Genomic DNA, 18,957 nt, shown 5'->3' on the forward strand with positions numbered 1-18,957 from the left:
AAAGGACAATGTATGTGCAGGATTCAAAATCTTATCCAATGCCATACTCAAGAAAGCCGTGATATGTTTAGGATCTGAGCACTTCAGGTCTCAAAAGGCTAAGGTGGGCCACTGACCAACTTTCTTCTGTGACAGTTATCAAAGTTGTGCTGCTTTAACTGGTATAACCTAACCAGGATGGAGTTAATTTTATTCTTTGTAATGTATATAGGGCTGTGTTTTTAATTCAGTATGAGAAAACTGTTGATAACACACTGATGTTAAAGTGTTGTTCAGTAGAGCATGCTCTAAAGGACTTTTTGGTTTCCTGCACTCTGAACTTGCCAGAGGGATATTCCATATCATACAGCATCATGATCAGGAAATAAAGTTGTGTTTCTGTGTGTGTATGTGTGTGTGTGTGTTGGCTGGGAGCTGCTGATCCCTTTGGCCAGCAGCTGATGAGCAATTGTATCGTGCATCACTTGTTTCTCTTGGGTTTTATCCCTCTCCCTCTTTTTCATTACCACTATTATTGTTGTTGTTATTAGTAGTAGTATAATATTTTATTTGTCTTTTATTATTCAGCTGTTCCTGTCTCAACCCAAAAGGTTTACTTTATTCTGATTCAGCTCCCACTGCAGGGGGGAAGTGAGCGAGTGGCTGCATGTTGCTTAGTTGCCAGCTGGGATTAAGTCATGGCAGAGATAAAAGTGTAAAGAGACAAGCACTAAGTAAAAAATAAGAGGGAGAACATTATTTTCTGTAAAGAATTCAGTGCAGATAATTACACTAATACTAAACATATTCTCGTCAGAGCACATAGTATTATCTTTTATATCCTCAGGAAACACTGTTAAGTGACCATTTGATTTTGCTATTTTTTACACTTGAATTATAAATATCCATCATTGATGCTGAAAGATGAGGCATTAAGCTGATTCTATGCTCTTAATCTTGGGTTGAGTGATATTGAGTCAGTGCCTTGAAAATTACCTATTTTCACTCTAGGCACTGTAAGCATTTTGGCATATTTTTATCTATTATTTACTGTTTTCTAGCAGGAAGAAGGATTTTTACTGCAAACCTCTTCCTCAACCTTCATAGAGAAAGAACTTCATACACATAATCCATGTTACCTCAATGAATGTGGACTCAGTGGCAAGCCTGGCATTACTTCTAAAAAACTTTAAATTTGAAGCTAGCCCAGAACCAGTAGTATAAAGCAGATACAGACATTTTCTGACAAAACCAGCTACTACCATTTTAGAGTACAGCTCAATAATTTGCAGTTTCGGATATGGAGTGATCTTGCATCAAAGATCCCTGAAGAAACACAGTCAGTAGTCCAGGCTCCTATGTTTCCTTTCTTACTAGGGTAATTATCCTCTTGTAGTTGTTGGGACTTGCCCTCTAGATTTCTGTCAGCACCGTGTCACTGCTACATTAAATGACAGCACGACAATTTCAGCATATTTCAAAGATGGAGCAGCCAAGAAAGATGTCCCACTCTGAAGGCATGCTGTGCTTTGTTCACTGGTTACACCCACAGACATTAATAATGTCAGCTTTGCCTTGATCAGTGACAAACTGTGCTACATTCTCTTGGAAATTCAATTCACTTGTAAAATATGGGGCAGGGCAATGCATGACACATTCAACACCAAGTCTCTAGGCCTTTTTGGCTGTGCAGTTTCTGGTTTCTGCTCTTCCCTACAAGTTCAGTATGAAAAGAGAGGTCTCCATAATGGACACCCTCTGGCTTCACAGCACTACCAGAACCACACAGATTTCTGTGATAAATGGAGACAATGGAGCATGTCTCCAGTAGTCACTCTGAGAGAGACCACAGTTTCTGCTGTGTTTGTATTTCTTAGTTTCTTCTTCCCATCTCTTACAAAGCCAGTTCTGGAATACACAAATTGCACTTTTTTCAGTTTCAGTTCTGTGTATGATTTGGAATACCTGGGGGTGAAATGAAAAATTCTATATTATATGTAACACTACAGTCCTTAATTTGCTAGTGACACTGAAAAATGACAATAGCAGGCAAAATATTTTTTAATACAAGAGACCTCAGCAACCTCTGAGAATCAGTTACACCTTTGGCATGTGCTCTTGGAGTCATTTTTACATTCCTAGCAGTTTCCTTACACAGCACAGCACATGTTCTAATTCTTGTATATGCATATACTACAAGACATAGATAGGAACATATGTAATGGAAACAAGATCTTGTTCTTCTCACTTCTCCTAAAGAATTGTTTGCACTAAGAGGGATGTCAATTTTGGACTCTCAATTTTAGACTGACTTGTTCTAAAAATGGCAAATGAAATGATGAACCAAACCGTGCAGAAGGGGTTTTTTTGCTCTCCTCTCTCCCATCCCCCATTCTTCCCCCTAATGCATAATAACATTTGCATGGATATAACTTCTTTAGAACTAGAGTATTAGGAACTCAATTGTATTTACAATGTAGATTGTAATTGGCATGATAAAGGATCACAAGTGTATCTTTCTTTGTCAGCTTGCTCCATTAAGGAGTTCTAACCATGGATCATTGATGTAACAGATCATTATGGCCCATTGTGTCAGTTCATCTGTTGGGATCCGTGCACTAAAAGCATGACAGATTTCCTCTGCAGCAATTACAGTCTGTTGTGACAATAGGATTTAATGAACATAAACAACAAACCACATAATCTGTTAATACAGAGCACAGCTATGCACCCAGATGGGAATTAAGTTCCTAGACACTGTCAGTTGCAGTTTAAAAAATTGTGGCTATTTCAATCTTCATGTTATTAGATGCAATACTCTAATTTACAGCATATATTTATCTCTTCCCTGGCAGGTCAAAGGTTTTCAGAATTTAAGGCTTAATCCTGCAAGTGTTCTGTGATTTAATTTTTTTTTTTTCTGAGTAAACATTATGTCTTAGGTTTTCTATACACTTACTGCTTGCCTTTCACTGTGATGCTAGCCATGCTGTTAATGTTGCAGTAATAGCATTGTAGATGAAAAAAACCACAATGAAATTGGTCACAGGGATTAATGAAACATAGCAGAATATTTTTGTGTCGTTTCTAAATAATAGACACTTCTACTTAATATGAATTTTTACAAAGCTACACCAGAGCAAATACGTAAAACCACATTGACTGAAATTTCCCTGAATGATGCAGCTGAAGGTCTGCTCTAGAGATTTTTAATACATGCTTGTGGAATTAGTATTGTCCTTAGAAATACAGATTTTTCAGCTTCTGAATATGAGTTCTGGAATTCAGCTCATCAGAGCTCCCAATTACAATGTTGGTACTGCTATATTTTCAGCTAAGTACATGGACCCTACTGGAATATATGTAGTTTGTATAAATAATTGAAAGTTCATTGCAAAGAATATATTCATGAGGACTACAGGTGGATGAGCTATGCAAATGCCATTGTGGATCATCACGGTCATTATCAAGTACTTTTAAGAAGAAATTCCCAATTAAACATATTTCCATACCCACACACTTGAATAAAAAAGGAAAGAGATTCTTACCCTTACCTAGCATGCGAACACATTTGGCATTCTGGTCAGGACTATCAAATGAGATTTCTCCGCACCTCTGGGGAAAAAAAAGATAGATTTCATTAAAGACTCTGTGATAGCACTCCTGTCCTCATCCTCTGATACCTCTTTATGTTTTGGAACTAGATATTTTCAAGACACATTGTAAAAACATCAAAATGAAAATCTTTGCAAGTAGATAAAGTTTGAGAAAAAGAGTAATTTTTGCAAATGTGCCAGGGTGAGTCAACATTGTACTCCAGGGTGTTCACTGGAGAAAACTCAAGGTAATGTCTTACTGCCCCTATCATTGAGGATGATTGTCTCCCTGTATATTCCAGTCAAGGAACATCATTAGAATTATGTTCAGAAAACAGAAGTGTTAGGTTGTTTTCAAACACAAGATGCAATTTCTGAATTTATGCAGGCACACCTGTCAGTTTAGCTGCCAGGAGAAATATAATTGGTGTGGCTCATGGGTCTGATCCAGCTTCAATTAAAGACAATCAGTGGACAGATCCCACTAATTTCAGTAGTGGTTTCTTCAGATGCTACATAAAAGATTCAGTTTTGCATCACTACACTCAAAGCTCATGAGAGGGGCTTAAGGACAGCCTCTTATTTTCTAGGCAAAAGTGGTCTCTACTTCCTTATCTATGTACTTATGGTTTTGGCATCCATGACCAAATAGGAATAAAAGCAGAGTGAGTAAAGTTTGGAAAAATAACTGAGAGCTGTCCATTTCCCTTCCTCTTTCTTTCTCTCTCTTATGGACTTCCTCCTTTTCAGCACTTATGGTGAAGTTGTTAGATCTGGGGTTTTTTTCCTTTTTTTTCAATAATGAAGGTGGCATTGCAGCAAATATTAAAACCTACAAATCAGGTAAGTAAAAAACCTCAGAGCATCAAAGAAGATGAAACACAGCAGCAGTTTCATAAATGAACAACACATTTGGAACTCACTATTGTTAAAAAACTTTTCACCTCCCTCACACTGAATAAACACAAATAAACAAACAAAAGTCCCACACAGAGTCTTTTCATATATCAGTACATCTAAAAAGAGCAAACAGATGCCTGTGTTAACTTTTCTAGGTGGGAGCACATACTACAGAAACATTGAAAAACAACACCTTTCATTTCAAAGTTAACTTTATGAATGCTCTTATACCAGCTCTTTGTCAGGAGAAACAGAAACTTGATATTTACTTTTCTGAGAATAATGCTAAAATATAGGCATCTTTTTACAGAAGTCTTCCAGCTGCTTCTTCTCAAGAAAGCACTCTTAGACAAACACAGATGGTAGAAAGAATGTCAAAATTCACTGCCCACCTCACCCCTGGAATTATCGTGCTCTGTGAAAACCTTTGATTATTTTTAATTCAGTCCCTCCAAGGTACTGTATTTTCCAGACATATTTATGTAGAGATCACATTTCAGGCTGGCAAATGGTGTCTTACAATGTCTAACAATACTCACCAGTCCCAGCGTTATGAAATTGGGAAAATGGCTAACATCCCCCACAGCCAACTTACATCCCATGGGATCCATTGTGCTGATGGATGAACTTTGAAAACTTTGCAAGTAAGATTCACATAACTGTATATAAGTTCACTGCCTCATCTAAATTCCCTTTATGCCTACAGTCCACAGAAACAGTTGAAAATCATGTTACAATAGTCAGCCTAGGAGATTTTTCACTGCAACCACTGCAGCTGGAAATACCAGGAGAAAGATCTTCTGCAGCAATTTAACTTCTGTTGCTAGTAAAAGTTCATAGGTGCATGTCAGTGGAATGAAAAATAAACTGTTACCAAACTGCCCAGAGCATCTGAAAAAGACCTAGTGTAAAATAGCACAGAAATACAGCAGGAACTCACTTCTGCTCATCCAAAGAATAGAGTTGTTTGCACATTTTTGCTGTTAGCAAATGTTTTCCATGAACAAGAAGTGAGGCATGATTTCAGGATTCAATCTTTAGGATTAAACTGGGTCATTACCACAAATGCTAGGAATCCCTTCCAGGGCTGGATAAGCTTCCTCTGCCCTTTTCCTGGACTGGCTTACTTCCTTTTCCTGTTTAGGTTTGTTCTGCCTGCTGGTACATCATGGTTGGTGCTGTGAGATGTTGTCAAAAGTCTCTCCAGACCCAATCCATTTCCAAACTAATCTTTCAGCAGCTGCTCATTCCTTCCTGAAAACATCTAAGTTGACTATAGAGTTGGTAAAGAATCTATCAGGAAGAAGAAATAGGAATCTACATTAAATGCTGGTTATTCTATTTTTAAATTTCAACCAGTGAGAAAGCAGAGAGAGAGGGAGAAATGACCTTGGACATACTTGAGTTTGGGATATTTTAAATCTCAGTCTGGGCTTCATGGCTGTGCCTAGTATAGTATTGGTTGGACTGGCTCTGCCATGTGTAAATCTGGATGTTGGGCTGGTGAGTTCACAGAGGCAGCACTGCTGAAAATAACACTACCACTGTTCAATTTCCCTGAAGTGTGAGAGCTTTTGTTGTTGAAAGTCTTAAAAGAACTGTCATGTTTTGAATTGATCAGATTTAAAAAAGAAACAGGCAAATATAAGTAAAATTCAACCTCTGAGTCTTCATTGTACATTCATATATTTTGAATAACTATATATTATAACTATATATTTTGAACTCTGGACTAGACTGGTTTTTTTTTCTCTTTCTGGAAAAGGTAAGCATAGGTGTTTTCAGTTAATAATATTTTCAGTAATACAGTGCATTTCCATATAGAAGTGCAGACTGCAGTTCATAACACATTTCTTTAAATGTGAAAAATATTATATTGATATAAGAAAATGAATTTATAAATTATCTACTTTCTACTCCCTTTTTTGAGATCATGTGCATGCCATTATATTGAGCCTGTTACACAAGCTTCAATGTGGTAAACAAGAATGGAACTTACACATCCTCCATGGAAAAGAGACTGAATCATGGAGCAGCTGAAAGTGGAGCTTAAAATAAAACTGAGTGAAAAATGAGAATAGGGACAAAAGGACATGGAATTCAGAAGAAATGTGGCAAGAACTCAGTGAGGTAAGTAAATTGGAGAGCTTGAAACCAGTCTGGATGACTCTGGTGGCCCAGTACCACTTGTCAGAAAAGGGAAACTCCGAAAGGCACAGGCATCATGTTCCACAGAGAAAGGCTCTGTTGCAGAATGGTGCTCCCAGGAAGGATGACCACTTTGCAAGATACTATGAGCAGTACACAGGGAAATGGGCAGCCATCTGCCAGAAGCCCTGTACCAAAACACTGTAAAACTGCAACAAAGCAGGGCATAACTAGCAGGAAAAAAGTTCACACAGAGAACGGGTGGAAAATCTACTCTGTGCTAATGCAGTAACGCATCTCATGTTACCTCCCTGGTATTACGTGATCATTCACAGGCTGGGATTCCATTTCCAGCATGCCTGGGCTCACACCAGCTGCATTTGAGGATTTGAGACACGTAGCTATAAACAGGGTGTATATACCCCAGCCAGAATATGTTCGTAGTTTGTTGGGGGGGTTTTCATTTTTAATGTTTTGAAAAAATTTTACTTATGGGAAAACTGTTTTTTTGAAGTCATTCTATTCAATTTCTATCCATATGATAAACTAATGCATTAGTCATTTTAAGGAGGAAGATGCAAATCAAGTAATTGAAATAAATGGGTCTAAACTCTTTTCTATGACAAAATTCAGCAAGTAAATGTCTGAAAGTCTTTTTAATGAAAATTGCAGTAAGTGGCATGTTAATTTTCTACTTATTAAAGGCATATAATTAACACTGATCTAGCATTTAACTATTTTAATCTTGTTAGATTTTGAAGTGTTTTAAAAATATAGTAGAAATTTTTGGGCATGAAATTTGAGCGTGTGTAATTTTTACTTTTTTAAGCTGCAGATAACCAAATTTTTAAAGCCAGTTTAAAAGGTTATTGGAGCAGGAACCATATTTATAGGTTTTTTCACTCTAATGTGTTGTGTTCTGCATGTGCTGAGAATGGTGTTCAACGTGTCTCTTCCAATAGTAAAATAATCAGGGAGGTACTTGATGTACAGGATCAGCCAAACATGATAATAAATATTGCATCATTTTCCTTTTGCAGGAGATGACAAGGGTTATTGTACCTGCAAACAGAGGAGATGTGCTAACTGCACATTGATTGCGTGCCAAATATTTTTTAAGAATCTATTGATTTAAATTTTTTAAACTAATCTCCAGTTAGTATGCTCTACTCTTACCAATAGTAGATGGAACGTAACAATATAGTTTGGTGAAAGAGCTCTTTCTTTCTTTCTTTCTTTCTTTCTTTCTCTTTCTTTCTTTCTTTCTTTCTTTCTTTCTTTCTTTCTTTCTTTCTTTCTTTCTTTCTTTCTTTCTTTCTTTCTTTCTTTCTTTCTTCTTTCTTTCTTTCTTTCTTTCTTTCTTTCTTTCTTTCTTTCTTTCTTTCTTCTTTCTTCTTTCCTTTCTTTTCTTCTTTCTTTTCTTTTTCTTTCTTCTTTCTTTTCTTCTTTCTTTCTTCTTTCTTTCTTTCTTTCTTTCTTTCTTTCTTTCCTTGAGTACTACATATAATTTCTTATTCCTTTAGAAAGTAGAGTTAAAAGATACACTCATAAACATAACTGATTAAAAGGATTTAAGGCAGAGCAAAACGCTTCTATCCTTTTATGAATAAATGGATAATCTCAGAAACAAAAAAATGTTACTGTTATTCATATTTCTGTCTTCCTATTTTGTTCCTTTCTCCATTATCCTTAAAAAGTACTTAAATAACGTTCTTTAGTATGTAAAAACTTATTTGCCTGAGGGTTATAGATGTAAAATCTACTAATGTGAAAAAGAGTGCTACTTTTTAACTCGGTGCTTTATGCTACTTTTTACTCTTTATGCTAACTTTAATGCTACTTTTACTTAGCAAACTTCCATAAAAACAACAGGCTGCTTATAAATAGCTGAAATCTAAGGGCAGTATTTCAGAAAGAGTCAGGCCACACACTTTTCAGGCTGCATGGGAGGTGCTTTAAGTTTGATTCACTTGATAAACTATCAGAGTGTATGAACTGTAGGATATCCAAGGCATTGTGCTTCCCTTTTTGCCTCTCTTCTCTGACAGGGACAAAAGAAAGTACAGGAATTACAAAAGCAGATTGATGTGCAATCTCTCTTATCTGCAGCCTTTCCACTATCACCTCCCCCAAATTAAAAGCCTTGTAGTAACATCTGCTAGTAATTAAATCAACTTTTATGCAAAACAAGGAAGTTCTCTACTGATACTCTGTAATTTTGAGATGCACTTAAATGTCAGATACTTCTGAGTTTTGCTGAATCTATATCCATGGTCTTTGTTGGCCTTAGGAAAGGAAATACAGCCACTGTTTTTCTTTAGAGACAAAAGCTCCTTTTCTCTATATCACACTGTATTTTAATCATAACAGGCCCACATTTGATAAATTTTCTCTGAAGACAGTAATTGCAAAAGCTTGCCCTATTCATTTGATTTTGAATTGATGACTGCATTCTTCAAGAATTTTACTTAGCCTTTCTTACATGAAAGCATGTGTACAATGAATACAGCAAGATAATTACATGTATAAACATTCTCATTGGTAGCAAACACTACTAGAGTGTTTCAGCTAATGAAATTGCCCAAGATCTATAAAAAAAATTGTGTTTGGTTTTATGTACTATTTCTCAAGTACTTGTTAACAGTTCCCATAATGATTATAGACAAAATCTTATACTTACCTGAAAATTTAGACCTACATTAGGCAAGCCAAGGGTTTCACTAAATTGGGCTGAAAATAACTACACTTCCCTTGAACTGGCATGTACTATGTGTATGTCCATCCACTTGCATACTGATGACTGCCTTTAAAATGCTACAGAATGCTACATTCTTTTGCTATTCAAATTACTACTATTACATTGCAACTATTATATTGCAGCTGCACTATATATCACGGGGAAAGTTTCCAGCTTTCCTATTTAGTATCAGTATTGAGGCATACGTGAACTGAAAATTCAGGTTGTATTAACACCTGGATGATTTTCTGTAGAGTAGAAAAGCTGTATCTGGGGAGACTTACACAGAGCATTCATCCCTTTCCAAGTTTTCCCAGTGTAAGGGAAGGGTTCTCTTCCATCCAAGAAATTGAAATGTTGCACAAGTAACCTTTCAACACTGTCACCATCAATCTCCAGCAGAACCCTGGCACCACATTTCACTCTGGAATCCACCATGCTGTAGACCCTCAGCTAGTCTGAACAGAAGACACAGCAAACTGAGTAACTACAACTAAATTCAGGAATAATTACCAACCACCTATTGTTGCCAATAGTCAGCATCTTGTTTGTGGGCTAAGTAGCCTGAGGTGAACCTTTAAGCAGTTCATTTTATCACAAACCTGTGATTTAATGTGGTTAAGAGTGGTTTGAAATGGATTAGAGTTGCTGGAAAATGGATATAGCAGTTTAACTGCTTTGTTTTCTTCTTGAGTCAAAGAAAAAACATTTAACAGTGTGTGACTTCATTAGGGAGGCACCAACAGCCCTGACCCCCATGAGAATCTGTCAGTGTTTCAATATGGCATCCCTACTTTTAAGTGTTTATAACAGGGACACTGGGAGCCAAATCCAGAATTACTAAGCAATAACAATGTTGGGTTTTAATAAGCAGTAAGTTACAGTCGAGTGTGCATTAATGGGTGAGGCACAATTTTCAGGCTTGTTCTGATGAGCTGCCATCATCCAACAAGCATTACAGAGCAGACTAGTTTTTCACTCTCATAGGATGAATCTGTATTACAACTTATTCTCTAGTTTACATTTAAGAATGTAAAACATCTGTGGATTACCTAATGGGTCCTCCCACCACAGAAACAGTTCTAAGTAGGAGGGCAGATGGGAGGAAAATATCAATATTAGGGAAAAGGCAAATATGTTCTCTCTATTTATTGTTTCTCTGATGTGAAACATCAAAGTTCTTTGTATTTAAAACATTTCCTGGACCACATAATTATCTTTCCTCCTCTGAATTGTAGAGCTGGGCTGCTCTCCTAGTTACTTTCCATGGTCACAGTAATTTTAACTTTCTACTTAAATATATAATGGGAAGAAAATATGGGATTAATTTGTGGAAATTTAGGTCTCAACTTCAACTACACGTTTTTGTCACATAATTCCCTCCAATCTACTGGATCAAAGCCTCAGAAGCACCAGCTGACACACCACTCTCTCCAATAAGCAAATCAAAGGTCTGTGGGAGAATGGATCTCCTGAGAAGTCTCCTCAGGCTGTTCAGAGCAATGTGGGATGAATTTTGGCCCCTGCTTGTTTGTGTGTGCCCAGTGCATGCTGTATGGTTTGCAAACAAAAGCGCAGTCTCAGGAAGGACAGCAGGACTGATCTGGCACTCACTCAGGAGCTGACACAGGCATCTCACTCCCAGGACTGACTCCCTGACCCCCTCCTGAGCACCACCAAGCACCTGTGGCCACCTGCTGCTCAAGGGCTGGCCTTTTCTGGATCCCTAGAACATTGGAATATATGGAGGCAGTCCCACTTCTTCCTTTCCAGGGCTTAGTTTTTAAGGAATAGGAGCTGGTGAGAACAACCCACACCAAAAGCATACCAACAATTAAGTAATGTGTTCACGAGTCCATCGCTTTCACTCACTTTCTGGCATACTCAGGTCTAACAGAACTGGCACTGGACCAAACAAACCCCGCAGGAGAGAGTTAGAAGTCATCAAACACATGTGGAAGGTCTTGTCAAGTTGACAGCTTCAGCAGAAGTGAAAATGGAGCACTTAGAGGCAGAAGGCAGGAAACTGCTTTTCCCTAGTTTCTTGCACCTCACAGTGCCTGGGTCTGAAGGTAGTAGAGTCTCAAGGACAGCTGCCAAATGACTGCAGAATTGGCCATCTTGTTGAAAAGGAGCTTTTCCCTTTCTCATTTCTCACTCTCTCTTTGCTCTTTCCCTAAGGTAACTTTGTCTGGCATCCATAAGGAACTGAGTAAGTAAAATGTTGTATGAACAAAGTAATTTCTGCAACACTTTGAGGCTCATTGATGCCCTAAGGAGACCTGGGCCCCATTGCTGTGCAAAGAGGACACCACCAAAGTATGGCCACAGAACCTCTTTTGATTAGCTGTTTGGATGATTTCAACATGTCACAACATGAATAGCTTATGTCACACATTATCTCCTGGGTTTATTGCCAACAACTTACAGTTTTACTCCCAAATTTGCTCCTGGTTATACTTTTCAAACATTTTGAACTCTCCTGCATTGTACTTATTTTTAAGCTCTTTCACCACTATGAGCAATATTAATATTTAAGTGCTATCTTCAATAGTTCTGCAAAATTGGCATTATTATAACATTTTGTGGGCATCCATCCAGCATGATACCAAACACATACTGTAAAAATGGGCATCTATTTCGCTTGTTAACACATGCTTCTACAGTCACAGCTATCCATTAGCAGTACTTATTGTACTTGTGTGTAATACTCATTGAGTGCCTCCCTCACCAGGAGATTCAAGAACTCTCTGGATTCAATCCTGTGCTGTGTGCTCTAGGATATGCTTGGGCAGGGAGGTTGGACCAGATGATCCATGGTGGGCCCTTTCAACCTGAGCCATTCTGGGTTTCTGTGATACTCCTACACCACTGCAGCTCAGAAGAGGAAATCAAAGCAAAAAGCTGAGTGACCTTAACACTGAAAACATGACTTTTACAAATTCAAGTACAGCCAGCATACATCTATGTTTCTATGTGCATATGGGGCTGAAAAAACAGCAAGTGTTGTTTTGACAGAAAAAATTTGCATTTCAAAAATTGTCATATTAGATATTGTGGAATAAAATCTTCTGCATTAAAAGGAAGTGTCATTGGAACTAATGTCTCTTTCTCAACTTTCAAAGTGGGATTAACAACATCTGGAGCCATACATATGCCATTATATCATAAGGAAATACTTAGATGCTACTGCAGTAATCCCTATGAACATATTTCAGATACAGGGAAATCCACATTATTTTGACACATTAGCTACTGTTTCCAAGGTTGCAGTCTTTTGGAGTAATGCTAAAAAGACTAATTTTCTCCCTGAAAACAATTCCCAGAAGCAGAGTGTTTTGTTTTGGTTTGTTTCATGTGTGGAAGCATCAGTTCAAAATAGGTGGATTGCTGGCAAGTATTGCACAAAGCTGCTCTTTTCTTTCACTTCTGAACAGATTCTGATTACAATCTCATAGCCAAGACTACATCCATGCTCACCCTTGAGAAGGTAAAAGAAAAGGACAAAGTGCCTGCAAATGTTTCATTTAGTGAGGTAAAACTCATCATAGGGGTTCACACAAGGAATGAAATGCCCAGGAGTTTACACAAGGAGTTAATTGCCCAGGTATCTTGCTTCTCCTCTGGCAGTCCCAATGCCTTCCCAAGTGATTTGCATGTTGATTCTCCATACAAAAATTGTACAAGCTTTTCATTCTAAAGAGGCTTATTTTAGACTGCAGAAACAACTAGAATAAAAAACAGCAAAAACACTCAATGGAAACAAAATGTTCCCTGCTCTGCTCTTGATGTCTTTTAGAGCCATCAGTCTCTAGTCTAGAGGAAATAAAGCCATCATAGCTTCATAGCTATCTGCAACTGCTGTCATAATCCTGTTTTGAGAGCAGGTATTCAAACAAGTCTGAAATTTTATTATGGAGTTCTCTTCCATGTGTAATCCAAACAATATCCTGGTCATATTGGAGGGTAAGAGACCTCTAAAGTCACTCTACTGCAAGTATTTTACCTGCCAGTCTTTATTTTCTTACGAAGTTTTCATCAATAAGAAACACAAAAGTATTTTACACTTGATTATGAACAACTGCATTTTGCAGTAGAGAAAAGGTCATGTACCTCACATTTTAACTACAACATGCAGTAAAGCATATTATATAAGAAAAGTGATGCTTATTTAAAAAGGCAGGGTACAAATTAATTTCATAGAATGCCTCTATACTAAACTGGCTTTTTTTTGTAATAGAAACAGGAAAAAGGAAATAGTTACTATTCTTTCAGGCTTTGCTAAGAGGAAACAACACCTACTATTTATGGGATCTAAAAGGTTAGGGAAGGACTTGGTTGAATGTGATTCCCTGCCTTCATCTGGATTTATTATCTTGAAGAGACGTCCTCCTGCTGTAAGTAGTAAATCTCAATAATTCTTCAAAAGAGGCAAAGACATATCTGCTGTTGCTCCCCATCCAACAGGACATTGGGTTTTTTTTGGGAAAACTGAGAACTGTACTTCATCTGTAGAATTAAGAAATGTTAACCTTTTGTCATGGAAACAATCTTAGATTGCCTTTTGGCCTGGCTTTGCTCATACCTTCCACTCTTACCTGCCTAAGTCAACATGGTGAACTGGTGGAGTTTCCACCATATATCCCCTACCTGTCTGTACAAAACCAGGCAATCCATTTCAGTTTCAGTATTAATCAATTGGATTCTGACTAATACACGTGGCATCACCTCTCTTCCGTGTTACCAATCTTATCACCACGGCTGTTCCTTGCAGTGGGTGTATCAAGCAACTTGACTAATACCTGCCATATATAGTTTATTCTTTAACTGATCCCCCAAAGGGAAAACTGGGTTCATTATCTTTAATTTTGTTCTCAAAAGATTTTATTCTTGGATCTGTTTGTTTTTGTCTTGTGCTATTTAAATGTGACTGCTATTACGTATTTATGTAAAAGATGGGGTTAAAAACGAACTGGTTTTGAATTTTTTCCTTTAATTCCCAATTTTTATATGATAGGCTTCAGGAAAAATTATTCTCTCTGTATATTTTCAAACATTTGCTAAGATACTGAATGTCTTACCAAGTTATTTCTTTAAATGAAGAAGTCTCTATATTGATAGAATTCTGTTTTATGAAACTCCCAAGAATTAACATGCACATCATATTTACAACTATGGTAGACTTTTTTTGAATCTCACTTGAAGGAATTGAGCTCTAGATTTTTATGTTCATAAAGGAAGAGAGAGAGAAATTTCTAGAGACTTACTTAGCCCACCTGATTAGAGAAAAGTCTGGATGCCTAACTCTTCATCAAATGCAGTCAGAAGGATTTAGCTGACTCTGAGTGTGAACACAAGCTGGACCCTAAAATCAGGTTAATCCTGAATGTTAGAGGTTGGATCTGCACAGCTGGGAAAATGTTTTCCCAGTTGCCACAGGACAGTAAGGTGGCTGTCAGGGAAGCAGAACTAAGGGAGTTGCAAATGGTCTCACTGGGATGAGGGATATCCAGAATGTTTGGTCATAGAGGGAGGGCAGCATGGACTAATTAATAACTCTAAATTCACTTATTTGTGAAAGAATTAAAAAGATGTTTTTAATACTGCTGTGGCCAACATTACTAGGACTAATTAACCACTTGGGAAAAGTATGAGGTGAATAGCAGAACACAGCTGTGAGGCTCACTAACAGCTGAAGGAAAATATGCCATTTTCTTAGTAAAGAGAAAATCTTTTCTGAAGCCAGGGTAAATCCTGTTATTTTCTCTTAGCTTTAAAAATAGATAAGGCAGTAAGCAAAATAATATTTCCCATTTTCATATTTTATATTGTTATATACCTTTGCATATAAAATACAGTTCTTATAATGAAGCATAAAAATAGTTATAATTTACTCAGCAATAACGATTGCTGAGTAAATTGTACTTTGTGGGAAGCAGTGGTACATTTAGAAGTTGTGCAGTGCAGTGATTGAGGGGAAGGGGCAGAAGCACTTTGCTTACCAGAATCTGAAAGCACTTCCTAAAAATTCTCTTTCAAAAACATTTATACATTATTATGGTATCCTTAGTATTTACATATGGCAGGCCTTTGTCATTCTTTACAAATGAGTCATGGTTTCCCATATATTTCAATATATCTGAGCTACATGACTCTGATAAAATTGCACGTTACAAGTGATACATCCACATAATTTTTGCAAGGAAGAAAAATGACTTTGCTTTACAGCATTTAGAAAATTTGTTTAAACTTACTTTCCTAGCATTTTCAAAAATTCTTTTAAAACAGATTTTGCAAAATGGATAAATAACAAAATTGTACCTAATTATCTTTGCTGACTTTATTTTAAAATCTAAAGGTGCTGTTCATTTTATGTTACAGGATCTTAATCAATAACTCAGGTGAAAATGCTGTTCAGTGCAAACAAGTTTTTGAGTGGAAATGTGCCAGGTTCCAATTAAAGGAGGTTCTGAAGTACCCCATATTTATAGGGAAACACACGAAATCTACATTTGGATGCAAACTCATGTTGCTCAGGCACACCTGTGTTATGGATGTGGAGGCATTTCTTCTATTTGAACTCTGGCAATGAATTGCTGATCTACTGACTAAAGTGACTGCAGCAGTTGTCATGCTGAGCCTGACACAAACCATGTCATGAGTTTTTAACAGGTCTCTGCAAGTGAAAAACATTTGGTGTCTCATGTGATTTTTATAAATTTTTTTTCTGTAGTTTTTTCAATTTCGTGTTCAGTTTTTATTAACAGTATTATTCGGCATTACCCTTGAGGCAGGCAAGATTTTACAGTTAGGTACTGTACACATTGGAAAAGGAGGAAAGGACTGCTTACACAAACTTGCTAAAGGTCACCAGCCCACTGAAAGAGCAGGGAGTAACATTCCAGTTGCATGTGATTCTGTGTGTTGTTTCTTACATTAACAGTATGACTACATTTATCTTCTTGAGTAATGGATGACTAAATACAGGAACTAATAGTGCTGACTGATGAACACTCTCACCTCATAAAGTCAACTGAGTAACTTAGGCAAGAAAAATCAGATTTGAGGGGAGATATTTTGAAAACAAATGTCACATTAGATCAGGAACTCTGTGAAGATTTTATTCTTGTAAGACACCTGGGTGACTAAAGAGCATGGTTATTAAAAGTCCTGTGCTTGTTGAGCATTTTCTTCCTTATGAACCTGAATCAAGTAAATCCAGCAAGTGCAGGTAACATTTTGGTCGGCACAAGTGGCTCTGTTTGCCTCTGATCTGCAGAGGGACCAAAGACTCTGGCTGGTACAGCTAAAGATAACCCACACATCAGCACTCACACTCCTCCCTCCCCATCTGAAAGCCACTGGATGAGTCCCTGGAGCATCAGCCAGCATCACACATCAACAGCAAAAGGAACTGTGGGGAAAGGGTGAGCACTGCCAGCACTGCAGACCAGATGGTCTATGCTGTATTTCATATTGACACACTCATTCTGCATGAAACTGTTTCAATTCGTACAAAAATGTGAATGAGGAATTCCCTTCAAGGGGAAACACACAAGAGTTTATCCTGGATAAATTTCTGTTTCCAGAAAAATCAGATTTGGTAACAAGACATAAAACTGAAACCAAAGAGATTCTAATTTTGAAAACAATCATCAAGCAAACACTCCTTAAGTTGAAAAAACCTCTAAGTCAAACTAATCCTCCCATCTGGATGTACAGCAATCCAAGTGGAGGATAAGAAAGTTATTGTGTGGGTTTTTCAATGTTTTTCCTGTATTATCTTGTGATATTTCACAACTGTCTGGAGTGTCCTTCTCAGTGCATTGGGAAACACCCATTGCAATATTAGATTCTGTAAATGAAAGAATATAGTAGTTTGCCAGAAATGTTAGATTTCTCTAACACAGAAAGTTGGCTACTTGAGCAGCTCAGATTTCAGCCACTGACAAACTGATCTACAGATGACATGCAGCCCTCTTTGGCCATTGGAAATCATGCTCCAGTCAAATTAGAAGGTCTGCTGACACCTGGGCTAATGCTACTTAGAAATTCCAATTTCCACAGACAGGGACTAATGTGGACAACACTCAGCATCCCCCATTGTGCAGACAGAAGAGGCAGCAGTCTAGAGAGACAGCAGCCATCAACTCACATCCCAATCAAGGCTCAACCCCACTTTTCTGATGAGCAGAAAGGCAGCTTTCCTCTTTACACCTAACTCCTAAACCACCACCATTAGACAAAAGTACTGTCTTCTATTGTTTTAACCACATCTGTGTTAAATAACAGGTCCTGTTCATCTCTGAATGTCCACCAAAAATCAAAGCCATAACACATCTGTGGGTCTCTGGACATTACTGTGATAACCCAGCCCCTCATTCAAGGCTCAGTTCACCTCTGTTTAGACAGTCTCTGCTTAGCTGCAGCTGAACTCTTGCTGGTGCTCACTAACAACAACATCTCCAAATATGACATGGGCCAGTGTGGTTAGTATTTTGAAGTATAGTGTTTTTCCCACTGTTATATTGCTTTATGAAGGAAAGCTCTGACCTAAGGGCACCTCCCTTCTCAACATGGAGATTCAACATTGTTTGATCACACATTTATTTTTATCTGGTGACTGTATAGAAGGGATTTAAAAAGCCTATTGTAATAACACAGAAGCCTGGAATAAGATTAAAAATGTGTCATTCTCATGGAAAGGATGTTAATCCAGTATCAAAAAGTGTTTAGGTTGTGATATCTTTGGAAGTTTACGGATGTCACCTTACAATGGTGTGATAGCCATGAATGGTCTGACTGAAACTAAACAAAGACGAAATTCAATGTCATCCTGATCCTGCTTATCCTTTACACATTATACCACACTAAAGCAGGGAATTTCAAAACAGTAAATTGCTATAATCCCAATGGAAAATCAAGGATGGAGAATTTCCTGTTCTTTGATATTTAAAATCAGAAATGCTGATGTTTTCTTTCAATTTACTTTTATTGGTTTTGCATAATACTTGAAACAATACATAAAATAAATATTTTATAATTTTGTTCCTGAACTAAATAAACACAAGATAGTGCAACCTTGTCTCCTCTGTTGGCCTTCACCACAAGTGTCCAGGACACGAGTAGCTCCACCCACCAGCCAGCTACATAAAGGATTAATATGATATCTTAAAAGGGAAAATTGAAAGCATGCAAGGACTGCTTGAGAGGAGATAATGGGAAAAGTATGCTGTTAGAGGGTTCTCCAGCAATTTTTACCAAAACCACAAGGCACAGTGACAACTCAAGGCTTTTTTTAAAAAAGTGCTCAGCCCTCTGTAGCTAGACCAAGCAGCAGTCACAAAAGTATATCTCCATGGATTTTTCTAACCATGTTTGAAAATTTTGTCTAACCATTGTTTCAAATCCTGGCAACTGACATCTGGGAGACCTGATATCTGTCTCTCAGCAAAAGGAATGAACTATCTCACCTCACCTCCTGCAGAGATTACTAACAAAGAATCCCAATAACCTTTATACCAAAACACTGATACTTTCAAAGTCTGCCAGAAACACTCCGTATCCCATGCATCATCACAATAAAGTAGCTTTACT

The 18,957-nt window shown here is 37.5% G+C and overlaps 1 protein-coding gene across 2 annotated transcripts in view; it reads right to left on the bottom strand.

The window, feature by feature from the left end:
- PDE7B (phosphodiesterase 7B) overlaps nt 1-18,957 on the bottom strand; it is a 165,140-nt gene that overhangs the window by 106,651 nt on the left and 39,532 nt on the right. Inside the window, exon 2 of one of the 2 annotated variants that reach the window (XM_079299224.1) lies at nt 3,534-3,594. In XM_079299224.1, the coding sequence (XP_079155350.1) occupies nt 3,534-3,594 (61 nt within the window). Of the gene's footprint in view, nt 1-3,527; nt 3,595-18,957 lie in introns of both variants that reach the window. The other variant, XM_079299223.1, reaches the window with a different exon arrangement.

This window comes from Erithacus rubecula, assembly GCF_903797595.1.
Source record: "Erithacus rubecula genome assembly, chromosome: 2".
Classification (NCBI taxonomy): Eukaryota; Metazoa; Chordata; class Aves; order Passeriformes; family Muscicapidae; genus Erithacus; species Erithacus rubecula.